The sequence below is a fragment of the Tympanuchus pallidicinctus genome, unplaced genomic scaffold (assembly GCF_026119805.1).
Source record: "Tympanuchus pallidicinctus isolate F22 unplaced genomic scaffold, pur_lepc_1.0 scaffold9, whole genome shotgun sequence".
In the NCBI taxonomy this organism is placed as follows: Eukaryota; Metazoa; Chordata; class Aves; order Galliformes; family Phasianidae; genus Tympanuchus; species Tympanuchus pallidicinctus.
In genome coordinates, this window is record NW_026294813.1 from 23,495,692 (window position 1) to 23,519,210 (window position 23,519).

At 47.8% G+C, this 23,519-nt stretch overlaps 1 protein-coding gene across 1 annotated transcript; it reads left to right on the plus strand.

Annotated features, from left to right (window-relative positions):
* The first annotated feature begins 223 nt into the window (after positions 1-223).
* On the plus strand, positions 224-22,727 carry ONECUT2 (one cut homeobox 2). Its single transcript, XM_052670087.1, has 2 exons — positions 224-1,292; positions 14,839-22,727. The coding sequence occupies exons 1-2, from the start codon at positions 224-226 to the stop codon at positions 15,123-15,125; spliced, it is 1,356 nt and encodes a 451-aa protein (XP_052526047.1). The 3' UTR covers positions 15,126-22,727.
* Positions 22,728-23,519: the final 792 nt, after the last annotated feature.

The following is a 23,519-nucleotide window of genomic DNA, read 5'->3' on the forward strand; positions in this document are numbered from 1 at the left end:
GTCAGTCGCGCGCGCCCCGCCCAGCGGGCGCGGCAATGCCGAGCGGCCGCGCGCTCTGGACAGCTCCCGTCGGCCGCAGACAGCGGCGGCGGCGGCGCGGCGCGGACATGGCGCGGGGCCGGCGCGGGCCCGGCTGAACGGCCGCTGCCCGGGGCCCGGCGGCCGCGGCTCGCAGCGCGGGGCCGGCGGAGGCGGCGCGCCGCCCGGATGAGCAGCGGCCCGAATGAGGAGCGGCCGCGGCGCCTACCGATGCCTCGCCGCCGAGCCCGCTGCCTGCGCCATGAACCCCGAGCTGACACTGGAACCGCTGGGCAGCCTGCATGAGCCCGAGCTGCTGGGCAGCCCCGGCCCGCACCACGGCGGCCGAGGCGGGGGAACGCTGCGGGTGCCGCCGCCCCAGGAGCTGCCCGGCGGCGGCGGCGGAGGCGGCGGGGGGGGGCGGGCGGCCATGGTGCCGGGCATGGCCCCGCTGCTGGACGGCGCCGAGTTCCGGCCCGAGCTGTCGGTGCCGCTACACCACGCTATGAGCGTGCCCTGCGAGCCCTCGCCGCCCGGCATGGGCATGAGCGGCACCTACACCACGCTGACGCCGCTGCAGCCGCTGCCGCCCATCTCCGCCGTGTCCGACAAGTTCCACCACCCGCACCCTCACCCGCACCACCACCACCACCACCACCACCAGCGCCTGGCAGGCAACGTCGGCGGCGGCTTTGCGCTGATGCGGGACGAGCGCGGGCTGCCCGCCGTCAACAACCTCTACGGGCCGTACAAGGAGGTGCCGGCCGTGGGGCAGAGCCTGTCCCCGCTGGGCGCGGGGCTGGCCCCCCTGCACGGCGCTCAGCAGGGCCTGCACGGCTACGGGCCGCCGCCGCCCCCGGGCCACGACAAGATGCTGGGGGCCGGCTTCGAGGCCGTGCCGCACCTGCCACGAGGGCTGCCGGCGGCCCCGGCCCCGCTGCCGCACCTCAATGGGCAGCACCCCCCTGCCCCGCCGCCCCACGCGCTGCCCACTGCCCGCGACCGCCCGCCCGCCGCCGCCCCCGCGCAGCAGCTGGAGGAAATCAACACGAAGGAGGTGGCCCAGAGGATCACGGCGGAGCTGAAGCGCTACAGCATCCCCCAGGCCATCTTCGCCCAGCGGGTGCTGTGCCGCTCTCAGGGCACCCTCTCGGACTTGCTACGGAACCCTAAGCCTTGGAGTAAACTGAAATCCGGCAGGGAGACCTTCCGGAGGATGTGGAAGTGGCTGCAGGAGCCGGAGTTCCAGAGGATGTCAGCCTTAAGGCTCGCAGGTAGGCTCCGCTCCCCGGACCCCGCGGCGCTGCCCTGGCTCGGGGCACTTCCTCGGAGCGTACGTGGGGCAGCCCCGCTCCCTCCCTCCCTCACCTCCCCCGTTGGGCGTTCCCGATGCCGTCTCCCGGTTCGGGCCGTGTTCCCGGGCCGGGAGACCGGCCGGCGGCTCCGGATGCTGCCGTTCCCGTATTGTCCCGCAGCCGGGCGCGGAAGCTCCGCATTGTTCCGCGCTCGCCCCGCATTGTCCCGCGGCCGGGCGCCCCCTGGCGCGGGCTGCCCGCGCCGCAGCGCTCCATTGTTCTGCGGAGCCGGGGCAGCTGCGGGGAGGCTGCGGGGAGGCTCCGGGGAGGCTGCGGAACCGTTTGTTGCCATAACTCCGCCGCTCTTTCATTTCTTTCGGTCCCGATGCGGGGCGACGAATCTTCGCCCGTTCGTGAGCGGCGGGTGATTGCGACGCGCGGCTCCGGAATTCCCCGAGCCCCGAATCCGCACTGCGAGGCCCCGGGCCGCCCCCCGCCGCCCTTCCGCAGGGCCTCGGTCGCCCCCCGCCGCAGCACGGGGTGAACCCTTCGGCGCGGGGCCCGGAGCACGCGGCCGCGTCGCCTTCCCAAACAAACGCGTACGTGGAGGGAAATCGATGCAGATGATGTTTAGAAGATTAAAAGAGCATTCACGCTAGCAACATAAACGCGTAGACCCAGCGTTCATTGATCTGGAACCTGAGCCGACTTGTTTCCAAGAACATTGCTGCAGCTCGACTTTCCCAGCACCCCGCTTGCCTTCGACCCCGTCTACCCCGTCCCGCCGTTCTGGGGCTGCCCCGGGCCCGACCCGGAGAGGTAACGCCGAGCACCAAGAGCCGTTGTGCTCGGGGAGCGGCGGAAGCCGGCGGGCATTGCCTGGCTCCTATCGGGCTACGAGGTTACCCCGCACCGCTGCCTCTGCGCTCCTTGGGGCTGGTGCTCGGGTTTTGAGCCTACGTAGGTTTAAGAAAGGCGGTAAAATACCCCTGAACCCGTTTTTGCTTCGAGCTGTGTCATCCAGATGCAGCCGTGCCCGTTTTGGTTCTGGTTCCGTTACCAACGCCGGGACTCCTGTACCGTCAGACTGCGTTTCCAATTGCTCTGGTTTGCTTTGAAACACAGGCGCTGAAAAAAGCTGCTTGCTCTGCTCCTAGGTACTCCTAACACCGAGCCGCTCCCGGCTCCCGCTCCGTGCGGCCGAGGCGCGGGCAGTCAGCGGGAACAGCGGCTGCCCGGACAGCGGGAGCCGTCACGGCCTCGGATAGGAGTGGAGGAAGGACGGGAAAGACCTTTGTAAATTACCGGCCCCTTCGGGAAATCGATTTTTTATTACCACGTGTGAATATGCAGCCTCATTATCTCGGTGTTTCCTTTCCCTTCCCTTGCTTTCTGAAGCTCCTGAGAGCAGGAGCGGAGGTAGAGTCGGCAACCCACCCACCCTGCGCTCTTCCTGTAAGTTTTTCTCAAAATGAACCCAAATGTTTCATCCTATGAGAGGAAGCCCCTCTCCCAGGGGAGCTGGACCAGGGCTATGATTATTTTTTAAAGGGCTCCAAAAGCCTGGAGAAGGGGTCAGCAGCAGCTGTGTCCGAGTCAGAGCAGAGCTGTGTGGTTTTCTTGAGGGGACGTTGGCACCAAGACCCTGCTCTGCAGCCCAGGAAGCACCATGTGCCTTTACTGAGTCCCGGGAGGTGAAACAGGGAGAACATTTCTGGGGACTGCCCTGAATTTGGGCAAATCCCTCTGCTGCGGCTGTGGCTTCGCTCCCCGTCCTTGCCCCAGTACATGCACCTGGTCCAGGGCTGCTGCCACCAGGGCTGCCAGAAGAAAAGGAGAAGCCTCTCCTGTCCCATACAGAGATGGTGAAACTTTTCATGTAAGTTCCATTGATCTGATCCCACCCCTACACAGAAGCCGCATCATGAAAGCCCCTCTGTAGGTTCACCCTCATGCCTGCTCTATGCTTGGTTACATGGTACTGCAGCCAAGGTAGCTGGCGGCTTCCACCCATGATCTGGGTGAGAACCAAGGCTGGGAAGTTTGAGGAGAAGAGGGCATGGGAACGATGTGTCCCACTTCCCTCACAGCCCCACAGTGTTCCTGTGGCCCCACGGAGGCCCCTTGGTCCCCGGCCTTCTCTCTGAAGTGCTTGCCACACGGAAACGTCCCTGTGAAATCTTTGTTTGCTCTGGCCTGGGTAGGGCAGTCTCTGCATTTCTGCCAGGATAAAAAATATCAATGATCACCAGGTGAGTCAATGCATTTATCAGCACAGGGGGTTCGAAGGGCAGAGTTCAACTGTGGTTCAGGTTAATTGGATGCGGAGCCACGTCCTCATGCTTGCGTTGCCTACAAAGTGCTCAACTGTGGCATATTATCACCAAATCCGTGGTAGGTAAATACAGGAAGAATGTGATTAAAATAACTCTCATGCCATATCCTTCTGCATGTTACCAGGCTCATGCAGGCTCTGAATGCTGGGTAAGAAGCCCCTGTTGGCCAGTTCTCACTGAACTCTGCTCATCGTGGTGCTGTCCCGATAAGCAGAGTGCTTTCTCCACTTGTTTACATCTATTTGCTGAATCACGTTATTGATGATTGCACAGTTTTGTACCGAAACACTATCGGTGATTAATTGGCTGGCCTTGCTGTGCTCACGTTCCCCTGGTTGCATGGTGGCCAGGCGGTACTCGAACCTGTAGCAGCCGTCTGGGATCCACGCGGTGAGGCGTGTCCCCGTGTCCCCCTGAGTGTCCCCGCGCATGCCTCCGTGTCCCCGTCTGTGTCCCCGTGTGCGCAGCGCCCGCAGCTCTCCGTCAGCACCACGGACAGCGGCAAGAGGGACGCGGGCCCGGGGTTCGCCGGCGCTGTCCGTGGTGCTGAAGGCGGGCGCGCTGCCCTCCGTGCTCCACGTGAATTTCCTTCTGAATCTTGAGACTGTTTTTTGTAGCCTGTCGATATAGCTATAACTAAGACGTAATAACGCCTGTATAAATTCTGTTAAGTACACATACCGCTGTTTCTTAGCATTGAACTAAACATACAGGTACGTAAAGATTATTTGGAACGTGCTTAGTGACTTGAAATATTAGTAGTTTCTTCAGATATAGATTAGTGGTTGTGTCTGAGCAACCTGTGCAGTAAATCGTGAAGCTGAGTGGTAAATCATATCTCTCAAGTACCAACTTTCTGAAATAACGTTCCGCCCTATCTTTTTTGTACCTCATTATTTCCGCAGACACTAAAGGTGTTCCTGCTCTGCAAACATTTGAATGCTCTTTTCGTTGAACCGGAAGTTTTTGTCAGCCTCTTGGTCAGCTGATAAAGAAAAATCTGACCACTTTCATCATTAAATACGTTTCTATCTCTTATTCACTCTACTTTTTTAGTAAGAAACATTTTTTTCTGTCAAGATGTGTTACTCTGAGATCTTCTAACCTCTGTTCTTCACTATTTTTTAAAATATTTTTTCAGCATGACTTTTTTTTTTTTTTTTTCCCCTAATATTCTGTCTTTATTGCCATTGACCTGAAAAACAAACAAACAACAACAAAATAAAATATAATAAAAAACAACCCAACAACCTTCAAATATTTCTCTGCATTTTAAAAATAACAATTTGTTTGTGGCAAGGAGCTGTAAAGGAGAGAACATTTTTGGCCAAAGGATTATTTCCTAATAACTTCTCCTCATTTTTTCCTTGTTCTTTGTAGCAGCATTTTGACTCAAACCTTGCACTTTTGCTTTTTCTGCACGGAACGTTCCTGCCATCCATCCATTGCAAGGGACTTTCTCATCCCTTGAAAAGCAACCTTTGGATTGGAACCCGAGCTCTGCAGGAGTGTGGAGCTTTAATATGACAGGAAAGCAGGAAAAGGTCTTGTGATGCCACCAGTTTGCCCCATTCCTCAAGAATCATCAGTGATGGGGATTTTCTGGCTACCTAGGCAATCTCTCCCAGAGCTTACAGGTACAAAAATCCTTAATGACTAGCCTTAATCTCCCTTTTTGTCTTTTAAATCCTTTGCTTCTCATCTTATCCCCATTAGACAGAGCAAAAAAAGAAAAAAAAAAAAGAAAGAAAAATTACTCCCTTTCTTCTGATAGCAATCTGTTTGTATTTAAGACAGCTATCATGGCTCCCATCTTCTCTACAAAAAGCCCCACCATACTTTGGAGGTGAATATGCAAACAAAACATGATGTCTGATGTGATTGATAATACATCTTTTTTGTACCCGGTCCTATCAATCTTACAGACTTGCATAAAATGCTTTCTGATTTATAGAGGACTTTTGTATGCAGAAATCACACGGGACTGACTAGTCTCACATGGGTTTGGTGATGAGATCAGCAGGACAACTCATTGATGGTAGATAGAAACTCGATAAAAAATAAGTTGGAGTGTTTTGGGGTAGTTTGCATTTGCTGAACTAGAAACTCAAACTGCTCCATTGTGAGGAAGAGGGGATCAAACCACTGCTAAATGCTTCACAGAGGAATTATTAGACAAGCAAGAGAGGCTGGCAGTTTCCCAAAACGCAAATTGTCTCTGGGACCAAAATATCTCTAAGTAAGCAGGGAACATATTTATGAGTAGCGGTGATTTTCCAGCAGATCTCATCTTGTAGTAATGGCCATTTAGAAACACGGGTCTGTGCCGAGGCATTAAGCTTTGGCAAGCAGCACACATCCAAAGAGGGAAAGGAGGAGCATGAGGAAGCTCCCTGGGAGCAATTCCCCTCCTCACCACGCAGCTCTGCTCTGTTTCTTCAGTGCCTACTTGCTTTTGTAACCAAAGACAGATCTGCTGCCCTCCCCATGCTGTTGTCACCCCATGGACTGCCTCCCTTTTCTGTCCTTTAAACCTCACATGACACTGGCACCGTGCAGCCCTGCTGATTTGGTGTGAGCTCCCAAAGCTTCCCCATTCCTCCTGTCACCTTAGTGCCAGGTTTTCCCTCCACCATGCCCAGACCTGCTGGTTGCTGTGTCTCCCATGTCCCTTGGCCCCATGCATGATGTTGCCTCGTGGCTCTGTGAGTCCAGGGCACACTGCTCCTGGGGAGCTGTGACTTAGTGAACCTCTGGGAAGGCAGACATGTGCCTGCCAGGCCTGCTCCTGCATTTTGTATTAAGCAGTCATTTTCTGGAATGCAAGAATAACTCAGATAGGGCTGAGGGCAACTCACACCTTGCTTTCCCAGAGATGTCTGTGGAGTTTTGCTCCTTTTCTTTTGGGTTCTTCATCACTGCACCATGTTTCACAGCCATTACTAGTAAGAACTTTTATTACCTGCTTTTAGTCATGAGCCAGAATTTCTGCAAACAGACTGGTTCAGAATCACAGAGCAAGAGCTCAGATCTACCCATTCCCTCACAATAGGACCCATAGGGTTCAAACAGTAGATGTGCATCAAGCCACATACCTGAGTGGAAACTATCTGAAATAATATGAAAGAAAGAATGAAGATGAGATAGTTCAACTCTCTTTAAGATTTCAGATCCACTCACTTCCCTACACTGCAGATTCCTGGTGTTTCCTGCACAAGGTGCTTCAGCACTTCTGTTTCGTACTTGGGAAGATGCCCCAGGGTATCCTCACAGGTGGATGCTGCTGCACCAGGCAAACCCTGGTTCCAGTGTTGTGCTCTAGCTAAAACAATGTATACACAAGTCCTCGCTGCAGAAGAGTGTTACAATTCGTTGGAAACTATTTGGGAATTCAAAAGAGAGCATCTTCAAAACAACAGGAGGCAGCGCTGGAAGGGAAGGACACGCTGAGTGTGCCTTGCTGCTAGAGCAACTGAGCAGTGCTGGGATCAACCCAATGGTGCCTCCTGCAGAGCCTGAGCATCGGTGGGGAGCAACCACCTCAGACCCCCCACCAGTGGGCTTCCAATCCTGTTCCATTTCTCCCAACCTCTTCTATTTTAACACTGCCCACCTGATGGCGAGAGCTCCAGTGACCACACAGCTGCACAAAGGGGGGGGTTTCTATCACTGCAGATATCCCTGGACTTTGGCAACAGCAGATCAGTTTTTTTGGCAACATAGATGCCAGATTCAGGCAATTAAGTTATCGCAAGGTTCTGCTCCTCACTCCATGCCTCAGTTTCCCCATATACGTATATCTGTATGTAATACTCTGCAGATTGCTTTGCTGCTAATTATGGAGTTCTTGGTGAAGCACAGTGGGAAAAGCAAGCACAGAGTACTTGGTGTTTCATTTTTTTCCTTGTATCCTGCTCTGCATTTGGTGCTCTGAACACCACCAGTGCGTGTGGATGCAATGCAGCAGTGCTTGTCTTGTGTCTGCTTCATGTACTGGTACGGGCATAAAGCACGGTGGAGGGGATCTACAGAAAAGCTGGAGAGGGACTTTTTATAAGGGCATGTAGTGAGAGGACAAGGGGACAAAGGACAAATGGCTTTAAACAGGAAGAGTGTAGATTTAGATCAGATATTAAGAAGAAATTCTTTTCTGTGAGCACTGACACAGTGGAACAAGTTGCCCAGGGGGACTGTGGTTGCCTCCTCCCTGGAAACACTCAAGACCAGGCTGGATGGGGCTTTGAGCAACCTGATCTGGTGGGAGGTGTCCCTACCTATAGCAGGGGGTTGGAACTAGATGATCTGAAAAGTCTCTTCCAGCCTGAATCATTTGAAGATTCTGTGAGAAAAGGATGGGGCCTTTGGGGCTATCCTCCTGCACTTGGCCCTGGTGAGGCCACACCTTGAGTTCTGTCTTCAGATTTGGGCCCCTCACTGCAATAAAGATATTGAGGCCCTGGAGTATGTCCAGTCTGGATTGTTCAGTCTGGAGAAGAGGGGGCTCAGAGGAGACCTCATCACTCTACAACTCCCTGAAAGGTTGTAGCAAGGTGGGAGTCAGCCTCTTCTCCGAAGTAACAGTGATAGGGTGAGAGATGATGACCTTAAGTTGCACCAGGGGAGGTTCAGGTTGGATATTATGAACAATTAAAAAGAGAAGAGCTGCACTGGCATAGGCTACCCAGGGAGATGGTGCAATCACCATCCCTGGCAATGTTCCGGAACCGTGGAAATGTGGCACCTGGAGACATGGTCAGTGGGCATGGTGGGGATGGACTGGGGTTGGACTTGTCTTAAAGGTCTTTTCCAATCTTAATGGTTCTGTGATTCCATTATTCTATGATTCTGTGATTCAAGCCCTTGCTCTGCCAGAGCCCATGGACCACACCAGGGGATGGCTTTTGTTCTATGGGTGTCCCATGGAATCCAGAGCTGGCTGTCTTGGAATTTAGCAGAATGCTTGTACTCCTGCTGGGAAGGCAAGAACCTGTGGGATCAGGGAAGATCCCAAAGGTTCTAGTGTTGAGATGAAGCCACAGCCTGGGCTGGGTCAGTGTCTCATGAGGCATGGGAGCGTGTAAATTCCTGGCTTGAGGGGGGCTCACAGTCATCTCTGAAGCAGCAGCCCACCATAGGGTGAGTTGACTCCAAAGCAACCCATGAAGATTTATGTCCATAGAAGACTTGGAATCCCTGTGCCCCAGCACAGGCAGCCTGGGGCTGCTTGGCTGCAGCTCACAGCCACCTGCTGACACACGGTGCATTTAAAGTGTGCTGCATGCTCGCTGAGCTCCACTCATTCTTGCCCCAGAGTGCAATAAATTGGTCTATCCCATCTATTATTTATTATTCTGTATTAATGATGGAAGTATATTACAATAGTACTTAGAGGCCTTTGTCAGAGATCCCACGCCGAGACTGGTGTTGCAGTGTTGCACAGAGGAAACAGTCCCTGCCCCGTGGGATTTACCTAGCCCTATTTCAGCTATCCAGCAGATCTGAAGGAGGTTTGACACAAATAGTTTGAGACCTGCTATATGCCAGAAAGGAATATAGAAGAACAAAGTCTCCAAATCCATCCGTTCTTTCCTCCCAAATAGCTGAAAAGTGCAAGTCTTAGATTAGGAAGGTGTTCATCCTGTGGTAGAGCTAAGAGAGAAGGATTAGGGTGAGAACCAGAAAAACAATCCCAGCAGGATGTGGAGGATGGCTGTGGAGCTGTTCTGAAGGCACTGCAGGAACCCCTGCATCTGTGCCAGATGAGCACCTTGCCCTTTCAGGAAGCTCTTTGGTGAGCAGAAAGAGGCTGCTGTCCTCTGGAAGAACAGGATTAACAATTTGTGTTGTGCTGCTCGTTTGTGTGCATCGCCTGGATGAGTGCCTTCAGAGGGTGCTCATGGAGATGAAAGAGATCAGGCAAGTTTAGCACGTGCATGTGGCAGATGGGAAGGAGCAGATAAAGGAGTGCTGGCTGCACACTCTCACAATGTGATTATTTGCATCTTCATTCAAATTGTTTCTTGTTACATAATGATTTTGTACACAGTGGAGTACTTAACCTAATTTGTATTGATCTCAATTGCTTTCATTTGTGCATACTTAATTCAGAGAGGTAATCAAATTGATTTTTGAGGCCTAGTTTTTAAGAGATTGTAGTAACGCAGATACAGAAGGGGTTGCTTTAAGTGAATCATATTGAAAGAAAACATTTCAAACCTTTTGAAAACGTTTTGATGGTCATTTCATTGTGTTCAGCTTAACTAGCATAATTAAATTTCCTTCACATTGAATTCTCTCTGAAATCAAATTGAGAAACATTTTTTAGTTCCACCATACAGATAACTTGGTTTGGTTGACTTGGTGCTACACCCGTCTGAAACAGCATACGGGAGATCAATATCCATGGCTTGTCTTTGCAGGCAGTAGAGAGAAATGACTTGCTGTGGATTCAGAGAATATTGCTCTCTGCTTGGATCCTTCTTAACAGTTGATTATTGGTTTTGCAGCTCTTGTGTCACTGTTGCAGTTACAATGATGTTAAAACATCATAAAGATGGGGGATATCTGAGGGTGTGGGTTACCTTCAGAAACTGCAAGATTTAGAAGTGTTGAAGATGAAGCGTGTCTCTTTTCAATGGTCATAGGCCATAAAATGCAGCCCTGAAAAAATCTCAGATGCCTGCATTGTCCTCCAGCATCACACCTCCTTGCCTGCTTGCTTTATAGGATGAGAGGTAATTGCCCTAAGTTGTGCCAGAGGAGGGTCAGGTTGAATGTTAGGTACAATTTCTTCTCCCAAGAGCGGTGCTGCAGTGGCACAGCTGCCCATGGAAATGGCAAGGTCACTGTCCCTGGGGGTGTTCCAGAACTATGGGGTTGTGGCACTTGGGGACAAGGTCAGTGGGTTGAGTTGGGGTTGGGCTTGGGGATCTTGGAGATCTTTTCCAACCTTAATCGTTCTGTGATTCTAAAACCAGAGATCCCTGAGGACGTGGTCAGGTTTTCGTTGGGATTTTGTCTGGGGCAGGACTTGCAGTACACATTCCATGGGACACAAAATCCCCTGGTATTTCCCTGCCCTGCTTCCCGTGTCCCCAGGAAGGCAAAGCCCCAGATTTGAAGCCCCAGGAGGATCCACCCCTTGCTGCCTACTCTCAGCCACAGCTCTCAGATGGAGGGGATGCACACATAAATCTCACTTTTCTGGCAGCTTTACTCAGCAGTGGTAATGGCACTGGAGAAGCCGCTGCCATTTGCTAGCAGTTGCTATATATTCATTTTTAATGACTGGAGTTAAATTTCACAATACTTCAGTCTTTATAAATTGAAGTTTTTAAAAAAATGCTTCTCAACTGCAGTACTTCCAAGTATTTGCCAGGATTTATTGCAATTCGTAATGCACAGGCTGGCTGGGCTCCTCTCTTCTGAGGGCAAAAATGGAAAATAAGAGTTATTGTTGCAGAACATAGGAATATTTTTGCAGGGGAACTATCAGTAGAATCAGAGTAACAGTACTCAGGAAAAAAAGTGAGCTTAATCCAGAAGCTGCGCTGCTCCCAAGGAGCACAAAACACAGTCAGAAATCAAAGTGAAAAATCCCTGCTTGTTTTCAAGCAGATGGGTTTGAGTGTTCTGCCTTCCTGCTATGGTCAGTTGGCATTTCTCTGCTTGTGTGGGTCTGCAGTCCCTCGCTCATGAGGCTGTTTGCACAGGGAACTGTCAGTGCCTTCTGGCGATGGCTTTGGCCTTTGCAGTGCTCAGAACTGGTGCTGTGGGCTTGGGGCTCCCAGGCAAGGCTGTGGGCAGGAGCATCACTATTGGGCCATAGCAAAACTAGAAGGAGACTACTGCTGAATTTTGCAATTTCCTCTATCAAGCATGATTGGTTGTCGTAGTGGATTTTTTTTTCATTTATATTTGCCTGAATGGTAAGTTATATCCCAGTTTCTGGGCCAATGGAGGTGTGGCAATAACCAGCAGTGATGCTCCTGTGAATCCATCTGCTGTGTGTAGCCGCGGAACAGCTATCAGAGTGCGAGCTGTGCCTGTGGGCTTTTGATGTGTGAGCCTCACAGCACTGTTCTGCTCTTCTACTGTGCAAATGACCTCTGAAAGCCAAGGGGTTACTGTGAAAAATCATGCAGCAAAGAATTCCAAACAGGCTATAGAAGTTCTTGCTGTTGGTTCATCATCATCACAAACGTTTCTGCCTGTGAGCTCAGGTCCTGGGGTATTATTGTAAAAGGAGTGCCAGCCATTGGAACAAGCTTGTTGCTTCTCTGGCTAATAAGCAGAACATTCATCTTGTGTTACACATCAAGTGCAGAATGCATCTCCAAAGTAAATCCCAAGATCCACGTACGGTAAAGAAAAGAAAAATGAAGGAGCTTAAATACAAAATACGTAGCATATAGTGTTCTGTTCAGAATTCAGGAGAGGAATTGGGCATCTCAGCAGAGAAACAGGACAGCCCAGCAGGCTGGGAGCAGAAGGACAGAGGTGGGTGACATTACCGCTGTGGCTGCTAACAAAGAGCTGTGGCTCACTGCTCTGCTCTCCTTATCTTGGGGACCTAGCAAAATATTCTGGCACATGCTTGATCTCAGGCTTGCAAACACCCTGATCAAAAGCCAGTGAGATATCCTGTGTATTTAAAGTAGAACATACAAAAATTTGTCTTCAGGGAATCTTACTTAGCACTCAGACCTGTGGGACCTCATGCACATCCAGTTATCTCCTGGTGCCTCCCCTGCCTACACACCCAGCACATTGCTTTGGGTGCTCAATTTTTGGGTTTCTAAGCAATGCCCCATTATGTGAGTGCACCCACCTCTGTTCTGAAGCAGCGTTTTTTTAACACTTCCATTAGTTTCACTGCAGGGCAATACTTCACTGTTTGAGGATGGAGTGTCCCTCTGTGCAGTCCAGTGCAGCTGTGGGATCTTGTTGTGCCTCTGTTAATGCCTTTGGAATCAGGAGATTTTCCCCTAAGTAAAAATTACATAAGGCAGTAATGAGTCTGTTTCAGAGCTCTTCTGATGTTCCCGTATAAAGCGTTGTTAGCCTCATGTGCACAAAAGGGATGAGTCTCCTTTTTTCACAGCTACGGCTTTCAATTATTGTTAATTGTCTATATTCTTCCATGGAATATATTCAGTATTAACTATAGTTAATAAATCAAGTTGCTCTTAGAATCAAAATGGCTACTTCCCTTCCTTCCATGATTAAAATGTTTCTCTTTCTGCAGGCAGGTTTCCTGGCTAATAACTTTATTTTATTAAAGTGCTCACTCCGTTTTTCTCTTCTGATAAATGCATGTCAAGGAAAAACATTTGCCTTCATGGTTCCTTTTCAAGAGCAAACTTAACAGTTCAAGGAAAGTATTTACGGAATGCATTGAAAAGCATATCTCTTTGCATTATTTATTATGAGATACCAATAACTGTAATATGCAGAGTATCTCTGGACATAAATTAGTGATGTTAGGATCCTCCTCGTGTCCTGGAACCGATTAGGGTCTGAAGCACAAGGGTGGGCACTAACCACCTCCCTGCACACGGAGCTCCAGACAAAGGCTTGGTGAAACGAGCATGGAGGCATGCATCCGTCCCAGCTACAGGCTGTTTTTTCAGCTCAATAAAACATTATCTGTGTTATCTGGGAGCTCGGTGATACAGAGGAACAAAGGGGCAGGAGAAACAGAAGACACGGTGGGGATGGGTTGGGGATGGACTTGATGATCTTAGGAGGTCTTTTCCCACCTTAATGTGATTCTCTGGTTCTATGGTCAGCATAGCCTGTAAGTGTCCAGTGCAGCCAGGCTCACTGCAGTGCCATGCCCAGGCACACGGCAATGGGTGCAGTCCTTACTTCAGGAAGTTGCAGACATTTTTGGAGTCTGAACATTACTCTTCTCATGTCACACATTGGAGCTGCAAATTTACTTAATGTGGCTGCTTTAAAGTCTGTCCACTTCCCAACTGATTCTCCTCATTGTGTCCCAGCACATTACCTAATCATGTCAACATATGGATTTTTTTTTATCTTGCTGCTTTGCGTAGACAGCCTTATCAGTCTATTTTTAAACCTGGATGTGCCGTGGCAGTGGTATTGGGTTCAGCACTTGGTGTTCTCCCTGTGCTAATAAATACGGATCAGCTATTAATACCGATTTTTCTGAGACCCATTAGCATCATTTGGCACAGTGAGTGCCTGTCTGTCGGACTAGCGATGGTGTGGGTGCTCTGGCTGGCTGCAGCCTTTGTTCGGAGATAGGCATCCCAAGACAGGCATCTGGGAATGGGCACCCTGGAATGGGTACCCCAGGATGGGCACCTAGGGAAGGGGAACAAAGGAACGAGCAAGCCAGGACAGCACGTGGGAATGGGCATCCCAAAATGGGGACCCTCGGATGGGCACCTCGGGACAAGCACCTCAGGGTTGCACAGCTGGGGACCACCAGAAGGGGACTGTGGACAGGGAGAGACAGGGAACAAGTGCGCAGGGATGTGGGCAAGGCTGGGGCTGAAGCCTTAAGAAGGTGGGGAAACAGAACACGGTGTTACTAAGCAAGGTGTGACTGCATGTGGTCAGGTATGTAGTGCTGGTTACAGCAATGCTTCCAAGCTCTGTGAAAAAATAATTGCTATTTAAGGCTCCACTGTTCAGCAGCAATGAAATAGGGTGCGTGATTGTACTGGCTGTGGTCCCACTGTGGCAGTGTGTGATGCCCAGGAGAGGGCAGGCCCCCCAGGAGTTGGGTGGCTCCTGCTCCTGCACGGACCTCAGGTTCTATCTTTGGCGTTATGCCTGTGGTCATTTTTTGTAAGCAGGCATTGAAATGTCAAAGCCAAGAAAGAACTGACAGTCCCAAAGTGTGGACAAAATATTCATTCCGAGTGCACTGACGTCAGCTTCCGGTTGTACTCTTTGCATGTGGGTGTGTGGTAGCAATTACCCCAGCGGTATGCGTTGTGGAATGGTGGCTGTGCAGGTTCCTTAAGGAATAGCAGCTGGGAGTTGTTCCGTGCTGTGGCACAAGGGAAGTACTGCAGAGCTGATCCTGCCCTTTGTGTGGTGCAGGAGGGCTGCAAGGTGCGCTCGGCTCCCTCGGTGTGGGTCAGGGCTGCTCTGGTGGGTGAATGCTGACCTTCTCTTTCTCTCTGTCTCTCACCTCTTCCTTCCCCAAGCATGCAAACGTAAAGAGCAGGAACCGAACAAAGAGAGAAACAACTCCCAGAAGAAATCTCGGCTGGTTTTCACTGACCTCCAGCGCCGAACGCTTTTTGCCATCTTCAAAGAGAACAAGCGCCCGTCCAAAGAAATGCAGATCACCATCTCCCAGCAGCTGGGCCTGGAGCTCACCACCGTCAGCAACTTCTTCATGAACGCCCGGCGGCGCAGCCTGGAGAAGTGGCAGGATGACCTGAGCACTGGGGGCTCCTCCTCAGCCCCCAGCACCTGTACCAAAGCATGATCGCGCAAGCCGCCAAGCGGCGCGAGCGCGGTGGGGCCCTTCACTGGTGACTTGAAAGCACAATCCTCCTGGATCGTCCTGGCCTGGCTGCAAGGAGAGGACACCGTACGGCTTTTAGTCAGTTGAGAAGGCGCAAGCGAAGAAGTAACCTCTTTTTCTGTAACACTACGCTCAGGACAGGCGAAGCAGGTCTGAAGGAAGAGCCGTTGGTGAGGCGAGTTCCGTGCCGGAACGGAGCACAAGGCTGACACCGAGATGCCAAGGAGGCCGAGAACCTGTTTTCGAATCTCAGGCATGGTTTTGTTGAGTGTTCTAGGGGAACAGAAGATCAACTCTATGTTTTTCTTTCTTTCTTTTTTTTTTAAATTTACTTTTTATTTCTTTTGTTCAATCAGTGAGTATAGCTTGATCTTGGACCAGAAAAAATCAGTTCACTTGAGCTCAAAGTGTCAAGCACAAAGACAATAGCTATAGAAATAGGTATGATTCTGGACTCACTACAGCTGTTATTTTGAGAGGCATTCTAATTTACAAAGTTGATAGTGAAAAAGTACATGACTACACAAGTCTCAAGCACAGTTTGCAGTTTGTCACAAATTCTGTGTTTGTACATGACGCAGATGCACACTCAGGAGGTCAATTTAACTGCTACACTACATGCAAACACAAATTTTTGAAAGATCTAGTTTTTTTTAGGTCATTAAGAAGTCCTTTTCAGTTACCAGGGATCTATTTTCTCCTCTGTAGTCTCACCGTTATTGAAACATATTTAGCGCTTGATTTTTTTTGTTCTTTTTTCTTTCTTTTTTTTTTTTTTTCTCAAAATCCTTATTGGAATTTTATGGTACTTTCAAGCAGGAAAAACAAAACAAAACAAAACAAACCCACAAACAAGCCCTTCAGATGTCATTGACCATTTTAGATGTGCCACGTCCAACTTAAAAATACCATCAAAACCCATCACACTTTAAGTTCTTTTTGTCCACCATTTCATCAAACCTGACGAGAATGCAGCACACCAAAGAGACAGGATTTCTGCAAGCCAAAGATATTTGTAACTCGCCTTTTTCTTTTTGCCATCGTTAGCGTGGTTGTTGTTTTTGAGATCAGAAAGCCTCACAAACACCGAACAGTTTGTAAATCTCTCACGGTCATTTGCTGCACCAGAAAGCAAATGCTGACCAAAACATGTGCGCAAAGTCCCGAGCGGCGCGGCCACTCCGTGTGCGTCCTTACCAGTGAATGGCCCCTGTGAAAGCAAGCCAAACGCTGTAATGCTTCGTTAGAGACACTTGAGACTTTTTTTATGTACTACTTAATCGAAACCAAAGAAACGTTTTCTGCACCTACTTCTTCTGCAACAAACTGTTCCATTTAATGAATAAAAGGAGAAAAGAAAAAAAAAAAAAAAAAAAAAAGCCAAACCCAAACCAACCAAGGAAGCACGTCAGGAAGCAAACAAGTGACACACTGTGTTTTGACAGACATGTGGGACATTTTAGGAAGCAGATTTCAAAGAAAGGGTTGACAAGAACAAAAACAAAGTAAAGCCGGTATGATTGCTGCTTCATTTGACAACTCAGTCATCTTAAAGTTGAAGATTGTCTTTAATTTGTGCCTATGCAGTTTTTTTTCAAAAGAACAAGGAACAGGGCAACCAAAACCTCAACAGCTACAATACCAAAGATGAGGATTCTCACAACTGTTATTTCAGTTCATTATCTCTTCTTGCACGACTAAGATGTGTGTAGCACCATTGATCTGTGGAAAGGTAATCAATTCTATTTCTTTGAGCAACAAAATGGGTGAGTTCATTTACGTTTTTCCTGTGTCTACCCCACGTGGAATCTCTCTGGGAGTTGCACGGACTCCAAGTGTAAGATGTTGGGATACTAAACTGGGATGTATGAACAATGTTTTGGTTGGATATTGCTTGTTCTATCAGGTCTCTTGTATGTTTAGATCTTCTGTATGTGAAACCAGTTGAATAGCCTATGCCTCCTTTCTCATACCCAGGGATAAAACTTGCAATGTATGTACCAAATTATTTACTTCTAAGTACTGAGCACTGTTACAGCCCAGCTCATTATGATCAGAATCTACTCTGATTTGTAATTGAGGTTTCAGCAGTTCACGTGGCAGTTTGGTAATTTGTCCAGATGTGTTCTGTTCCTTGGTCAAAGTCACAGTGATCCGAGTCATGACATGCAGACCTAGATCCAAATTTGGATGCAGAGCGATGGCCCATGTGTCATTCTGCTCCACCCCAACATTTAAATGAAACCTTCTTGCTAACTTCTGTGGAAAACTACAACAACTTATATTGAAACAAAATAAAATAAAAAATTTAAAAGCCTTGTCTGCCCAGGACAGGAGGGTTTTCTGAAAAATAAATTCAGGATATTCACAGCAACCAAGCTGACAACACGTCCTAGCTCTGGAAATCAAAACTTCTCCAAAACTGGATTTCCCATTCTGATCAAACATGGTTACAAACTGATCCAAGGAGCCTCTTAATCAGCCATGCTGTGAAGCTGAAACAAACAATTCAGGTCTGGGTGCTGTGCACTGATGCTGCTGGGTGCTGAGATGCTTGTATTCCACATTCACCTTTGCTCACATCTAAGGGGCTCCATGCATTCCAGCCTCTACATGCACATTCTGAGTGTGGCATTGACCTCAAGGGAAATTTCTCATTCTGGAAGTGTTCTAGTGCATTTCATAGCAGTGCTATGCAGTGCTGTTTCTGAGGTTACTTTTCTCATTCCATCCCATAATGCCTTTGTAACTACACAAAGAGTGGATGCAACATTGGTAGAAAACCAGAACACCATTTTCTACCTTCCTTTACCTCACTGCAATCACAAGGCAAAAAAGTGTGTTTCCAACCAGAGAGGAGCATATCAGTAGCAGTTGGTGTCCCTACCATGGACAAAAAAACCTGCTGGTCACGTCCAGTGAGGCGCATGCACAGGTTGAGAGTGCATCCCATACACTGCAAAGGCAAAAAAGAGCATACCTCTTGGAGTTTATGAGCAAAAACCTTTTTATGTCTGTTTAGAGTTCATCCAACAGCTTTGATAAAGTGCAGATCAAATAGCACTTATAAAATAATGTGTCTTCAATGAAATAATTAATTTTACCCAAATTGTGGAAGTCCTTGTTATGCAATTCAATGGCTTAAATTCTTGCGTTGATCTTTCAAATGTTGATACTGGAAACAACATAGGTAAACTGATGGAGTGGCACTGAGGACGAAATCATTGTCCATTCAAGAGTATTTGGTTAGCAGAACATGTGAGCCTTCTCTGTGCTGGTGATTGCAAGTGTAACAGTGCCCATTTTTCCCTCAGACCTGTCAAAATTCACTTCCATCTGAAAATACTGCTGCATTTTTTATCCCTGCTTCTTTCATGGTCCTATGTTACGTCTTCCATTTCACCCTCAACTACTGCAGGCTTCTATGTAGCAGCTGACTCAGAATAGGAGTGTCGATAGCATATACTGTGGGTAGATATATTTGTATGTACACACATGAACAAAATATAGAGTATATATTTACTATATATATGTATACACTGCTATGTATACCGTAATATACGCTATATTCTGTTCATACTTAAAAACCTCAAATAGATATGTTATGTTTATATACCATATATTTATAGGTCTGTATAGCTGTGTAATGTAACTCGTTCCTTTTATGTATTCTAATATGAGAGACTTCTATCTATGGACAGTATCCCAGCATCCTCCTTGTCGTGCGCTTGGAGTTACGATCATGGGCACATCCAAGATGAATTCAACTTTCAAGAAACCTTGGATATTGTTAAATCACCTGTGAAGGAACAAAGAATGTGCTTGATTACGTCGGTTGAATAGCTTTATTCCGGATCTCTCTTAACGAAAGCTAAATCCAAAGACCTGTGAAGAATTCAACCAGCAAAACTACTCTCAATCCTGCATAAGGGAATAAGGTCCGCCTCTTCCAAAACAAGACATGGTATTGACATGGTATTGGAAAGAGTGTGCTAGCTTTGGAAAACAAAACAAAACAAAACAATGCTTTTCTTGCTTGTCGTGATATCTGTGGATTTTTAAGACATGGGGAAAGCTTATACTTGGCCTCCTTTGAAGTTATTAAGGGGATTTTTTTTTTCTTTTTCTTTAAATGGAAAGCTTAAGATGGTTTTATTTTTTCCTGACAGTTGTAGCTTTTAAGCTAATGTATTATCTATCAATGATGTAATTTAATTAATTAAGTCTTAGAGTAGGTAGAAATATCTGTTCAGTCCAAATCCTACCTATTTTCATTTTATCTTTAAAGTTCAATGGGAGTTTTGCCTGAAAACAGGATCAGGGTCAGGTGTTAGCTGTTTGTGAGTACTTAATTCAGCGATTTGTGAATTTGGGTTGATTTTCCTTATTTATTCATTTTACTGTTGTAGTGCATCGGAGATGCCAGCCTATGTTAGTAGATACGCTTAAAAGTTAGCTTAGCTTCTTTAAGCAGCCAAGTTCTGTTACAGGCAGGAGGAAAATTACGAGTTACATAAAACATGAGCCTAATTTTAGATTCTTCCTTTAATTGATTTTAATAGTTAAATATAAAAATTTAAATTATTTAAGTTAATCTCTTCTCATCTGATTAGAAAGTGTGATGTACCTTTATTATGGCACACAAAGTCTTCATAATATAATTTATTTATTTAACTTATTCATCATCATCCCAGGATGCCCTTGTAGAGTTTTGTTTTTTGGTTTTTTTTTTCTTTCTTTTTTTTTTTTTTTAAATTACTTTTAAAGCACTACAAATAATTTCCTGTCCAAAAACAGAGCAAATTTTGAGGACAAGCAATGAATATTCAACCTAAAACCGTGCATTCAGAAACAACAGGAAAAAGAGACACTGAGATACTTTGCCTGAACTTTGTGGCTTCTTTAAACTTAAGCTGGGGGAAAAATAATCCATGCCAAGCAAAAAGAGAGAAACCCTTAACCTAGCTGCTTCCAAGAATGAACTTCTGTGTGTGTAAAAAAGGAGAAAAAAGAAAAAAAAAGGAAAAAAAGAAAAAAAGAAAAAACCTTTCTATTTCTAGTGAGAACCAAAGAGGCTACCTCACTGACTTTTTCCATTTGTAATTTTAATCGTGTTGATGATACCAAAGATACCAAAGATTTCTTTCTCTGTGCGGTCTGCATTTTGCTTGTGCTCTTTTATAGTTTTAACTTTTTCTCTCCTACTTACAGTAATGTACAGCTGCAACTTAGATACCCCAAAGAAATACTTCTGGTGGAAGCTGCTAATTCTGAAGACAGCATTTTCTTTGTTTTCCTTATGCCCTTCTGACAGGCAAAAAAGTCCAAGACCATCACCCCCTGCACCCCACCAGAGCCCAGTGGCTGGAGCACTTGTGTTGAGCCAGGGGTGGGTCTGGGTGGCATTTCCAGCCCAGCCCTTGGTGAAAGGCTGCAGGCTGCTGCGTGGATAAAGGGGTGGGATTCCTCTACTGAGTTCCAGACAGAGAAAATAAGCATCAAGTCCCATGCTCCAACAAAGCCTGGGCACAGGGAAGAAAAGGTCTTGTCAGTCTTTGACAGTCTGTAGATTTCAGCAGCAGGCAAGGGGCACAATGAGGGAAAGGGTTCATGCAGCTGTGGTGAGGCAGAGCCCATCACCCTGTGTCACCCCATGTCACCCTGTGTCACCTTGTGTCACCCCATGTATCCCCATGTCAGCCCCTGTCCCCTCATATCACACCATATTGGGATCTATCATGGAGATGGAGGGTGAACCTCGTGAGCCCTCTTTTCTTGACATGTTTCTTGTGTGTCCATACTCCCTCTTGAGAGCTGACTGAGTTAACCAAGCTTGTAAAGAAATGCTTAAATTCTTTTAAAGTCATTAAGTATTTGCTGAAGTCTTTTGCTGGATCAGGTTGTATAAGGAGTGTGGTATCACCCCACTTAATGCCTTGCACCTGCTCTTCTAGTGAGCATTGTGTATGTCCTTCACTCAACCTGGAACACATTTTTGCCACACTTAAACCATTGTTTTTTACATAATGCAGTGTGGCTCTTTGCCAGACTGAACCAGTATTTCAAAGAAACTAACACATAAATGCAGCATAAATGAAAATCCCATTTTCAACAGGACAAATTGATTTCTCCACTTTTCAAGAAGCTATCAAGACGATATGGCTCCGTTCACCACATGGTGCCCTCATGTCACCCCATGTCACCCCACGTCACCCCATGTCATCCTGTGTCACTCTGCCGGGCCACTGGGGGAATGACGCCTGCCAGGTATGGACCACTCTGATTCCACTCCAGGGCAGCTGCACCCCAGGCTCAGCATTGGGCTTTTAGGTCCCTGCAGGCAAGGGACGTGGAAGCGGCTGCTCAATCCTGATATTTCTTTGTTGTTGTTACAATTTCCATATGAAAATCAAGTAATTATTTTTCTCAAGTCAGCCACGAAACAAATCTCATGAAGCTCTATCCGTATCCTGTTCCTAGATGATTACTTATAGTTGGCTGCTTGAGGAATGAATGTTGCCCATTCCTTTTTGTTCCTTGTATCCTGTTCATGGGGTTGCAAGCAGCGCCCTGGGGAGCCAGGCCCACCTCTTGCAGCCCCCGCCACTTCCTGCTGCTAGCAGTGCCCACATCCCACTGAGAGCCAGAGGAAGGGCTGCAGATGGGGTGGGGAGTGGAACCCCTTGCCCAGCTCTCAGGCTGGGCCCTGCTCTGAAGTGCGAGCATGCCACATTAGGCTGCAGTGGGCAGCACTAGGCTGCACTAGGCCGCACTAGGCCATGCTAGGCCTCTGTGGGCTGCACTAGGCCGCACTAGGCCATGCTAGGCCACAGTAGGCTGCAGTAGGCCACACTAGGTTACACCAGGCTGCACTAGGCTGCAGTGGGTTGCAGTAGGCCACACTAGGCCGCACTAGGCCACACTAGGCCGTTCTAGGCCGCAGGGGATCTGGCCTCCCACTGTGGATCCACAGCAACAAGGTGCCAATGGCTCAACACAAGCTCCACTTTCATTAAATGTTGACTTTTATTTTGTATTTCAAGACCTTCAAGTCTATGGGAAAATAGAGGGACTTGTCAAGTGTGCTTTTTATATCTCTGTGTATTCCTTCAGTAGAAAGTTATAACAGTTCTCAGGATGCCTTCCCAGCGCAGAGGAGCCACTGGTCCCGTGTGAGGTGACCCCTCCACGCAGTGCCCTCTTGCCATGCCCTGTACAGAAGGGTTGGGGATCGGATGGACATAGAAGATGCTCAGAGTTGGCAGGTTCCTCTTAACAGTAACTGCTTTTCTTACCAGACACATGCTTTACTTGGAAAGTGTAACATTACCACGGGACGAGTGCCTTGCTTGAACCAAAGCAACGATTTTGCCAGTCTAGACCTCTCTGTGCTTTTTTTTTTTATTCTTCCTGTGAATACCTCAGCTTCAACTGGGCCGCCATATCGTACCTGGTGGGCTTATTGTACTGTGGTGCTTTGCAATGCAACTCTGCAAAGAACAACTTGTGATAATACCAAAGGCTCTCCTCTCCTCTCCTCTCCTCTCCTCTCCTCTCCTCTCCTCTCCTCTCCTCTCCTCTCCTCTCCTCTCCTCTCCTCTCCTCTCCTCTCCTCTCCTCTCCTCTCCTCTCCTCTCCTCTCCTCTCCTCTCCTCTCCTCTCCTCTCCTCTCCTCTCCTCTCCTCTCCTCTCCTCTCCTCTCCTCTCCTCTCCTCTCCTCTCCTCTCCTCTCCTCTCCCTTTCCTCATCCCCTTCCCTTTACCATTCCCCTTTCCTCATCCCCTTCCCTTTACCATTCCCCTTCCCTTTGCCCTTCCCATCCCCCTCCCCTTCTCCTTCTCCTTCCCCTTCTGCTCTCCTCTTTTCTATTTCTTCATGGTTCCAAAGCTTTAATATAAACCTGGGCATGTTGGCAACGCAGACCGTGCAATCCCTTACCGAATTTTCTCAGATATACCTCATAGATAATAGTTGTTTAGAGTAATGTTACTATAGCGTATGTAATAAATTATTCACTGTTTCTTTTTGGTAACTGTGATCTAAAAAAAAAAAAAAAAAAAAACCACAACAAAAAAAAAAGCTTTATACGTTTTAGGTTGTGCTTTTGTAATAGACAAAAAGGTGCGCTTAAAAATGTATGTCAGTCTTTCTTCCTGTTGGATTTTTTTTGTTTGTTAATTATGGATTGAAGAAAAGTTGCAGAATGAGCCCAAAGTTTACAGTTTCATATTTTGCTGAAGAAACAATCTGTGTTAATTTGCTCTGTTGAAAAAAAAAAAAAAAAGAAAAAAGAAAAAAAAATTATTTTCTACATTTGTGCTACTTGGTCTGAACAGCAACTTGTTCTGTGTTACC

Bases quoted from the DNA above. Each gene is read 5' to 3' on its own strand.
- ONECUT2 (XM_052670087.1), top strand. From the start codon at position 224: ATGAGGAGCGGCCGCGGCGCCTACCGATGCCTCGCCGCCGAGCCCGCT. The intron at 1,293-14,838 runs GTAGGCTCCGCT...TCCTTCCCCAAG, and splicing joins GTCAGCCTTAAGGCTCGCAG to CATGCAAACGTAAAGAGCAG.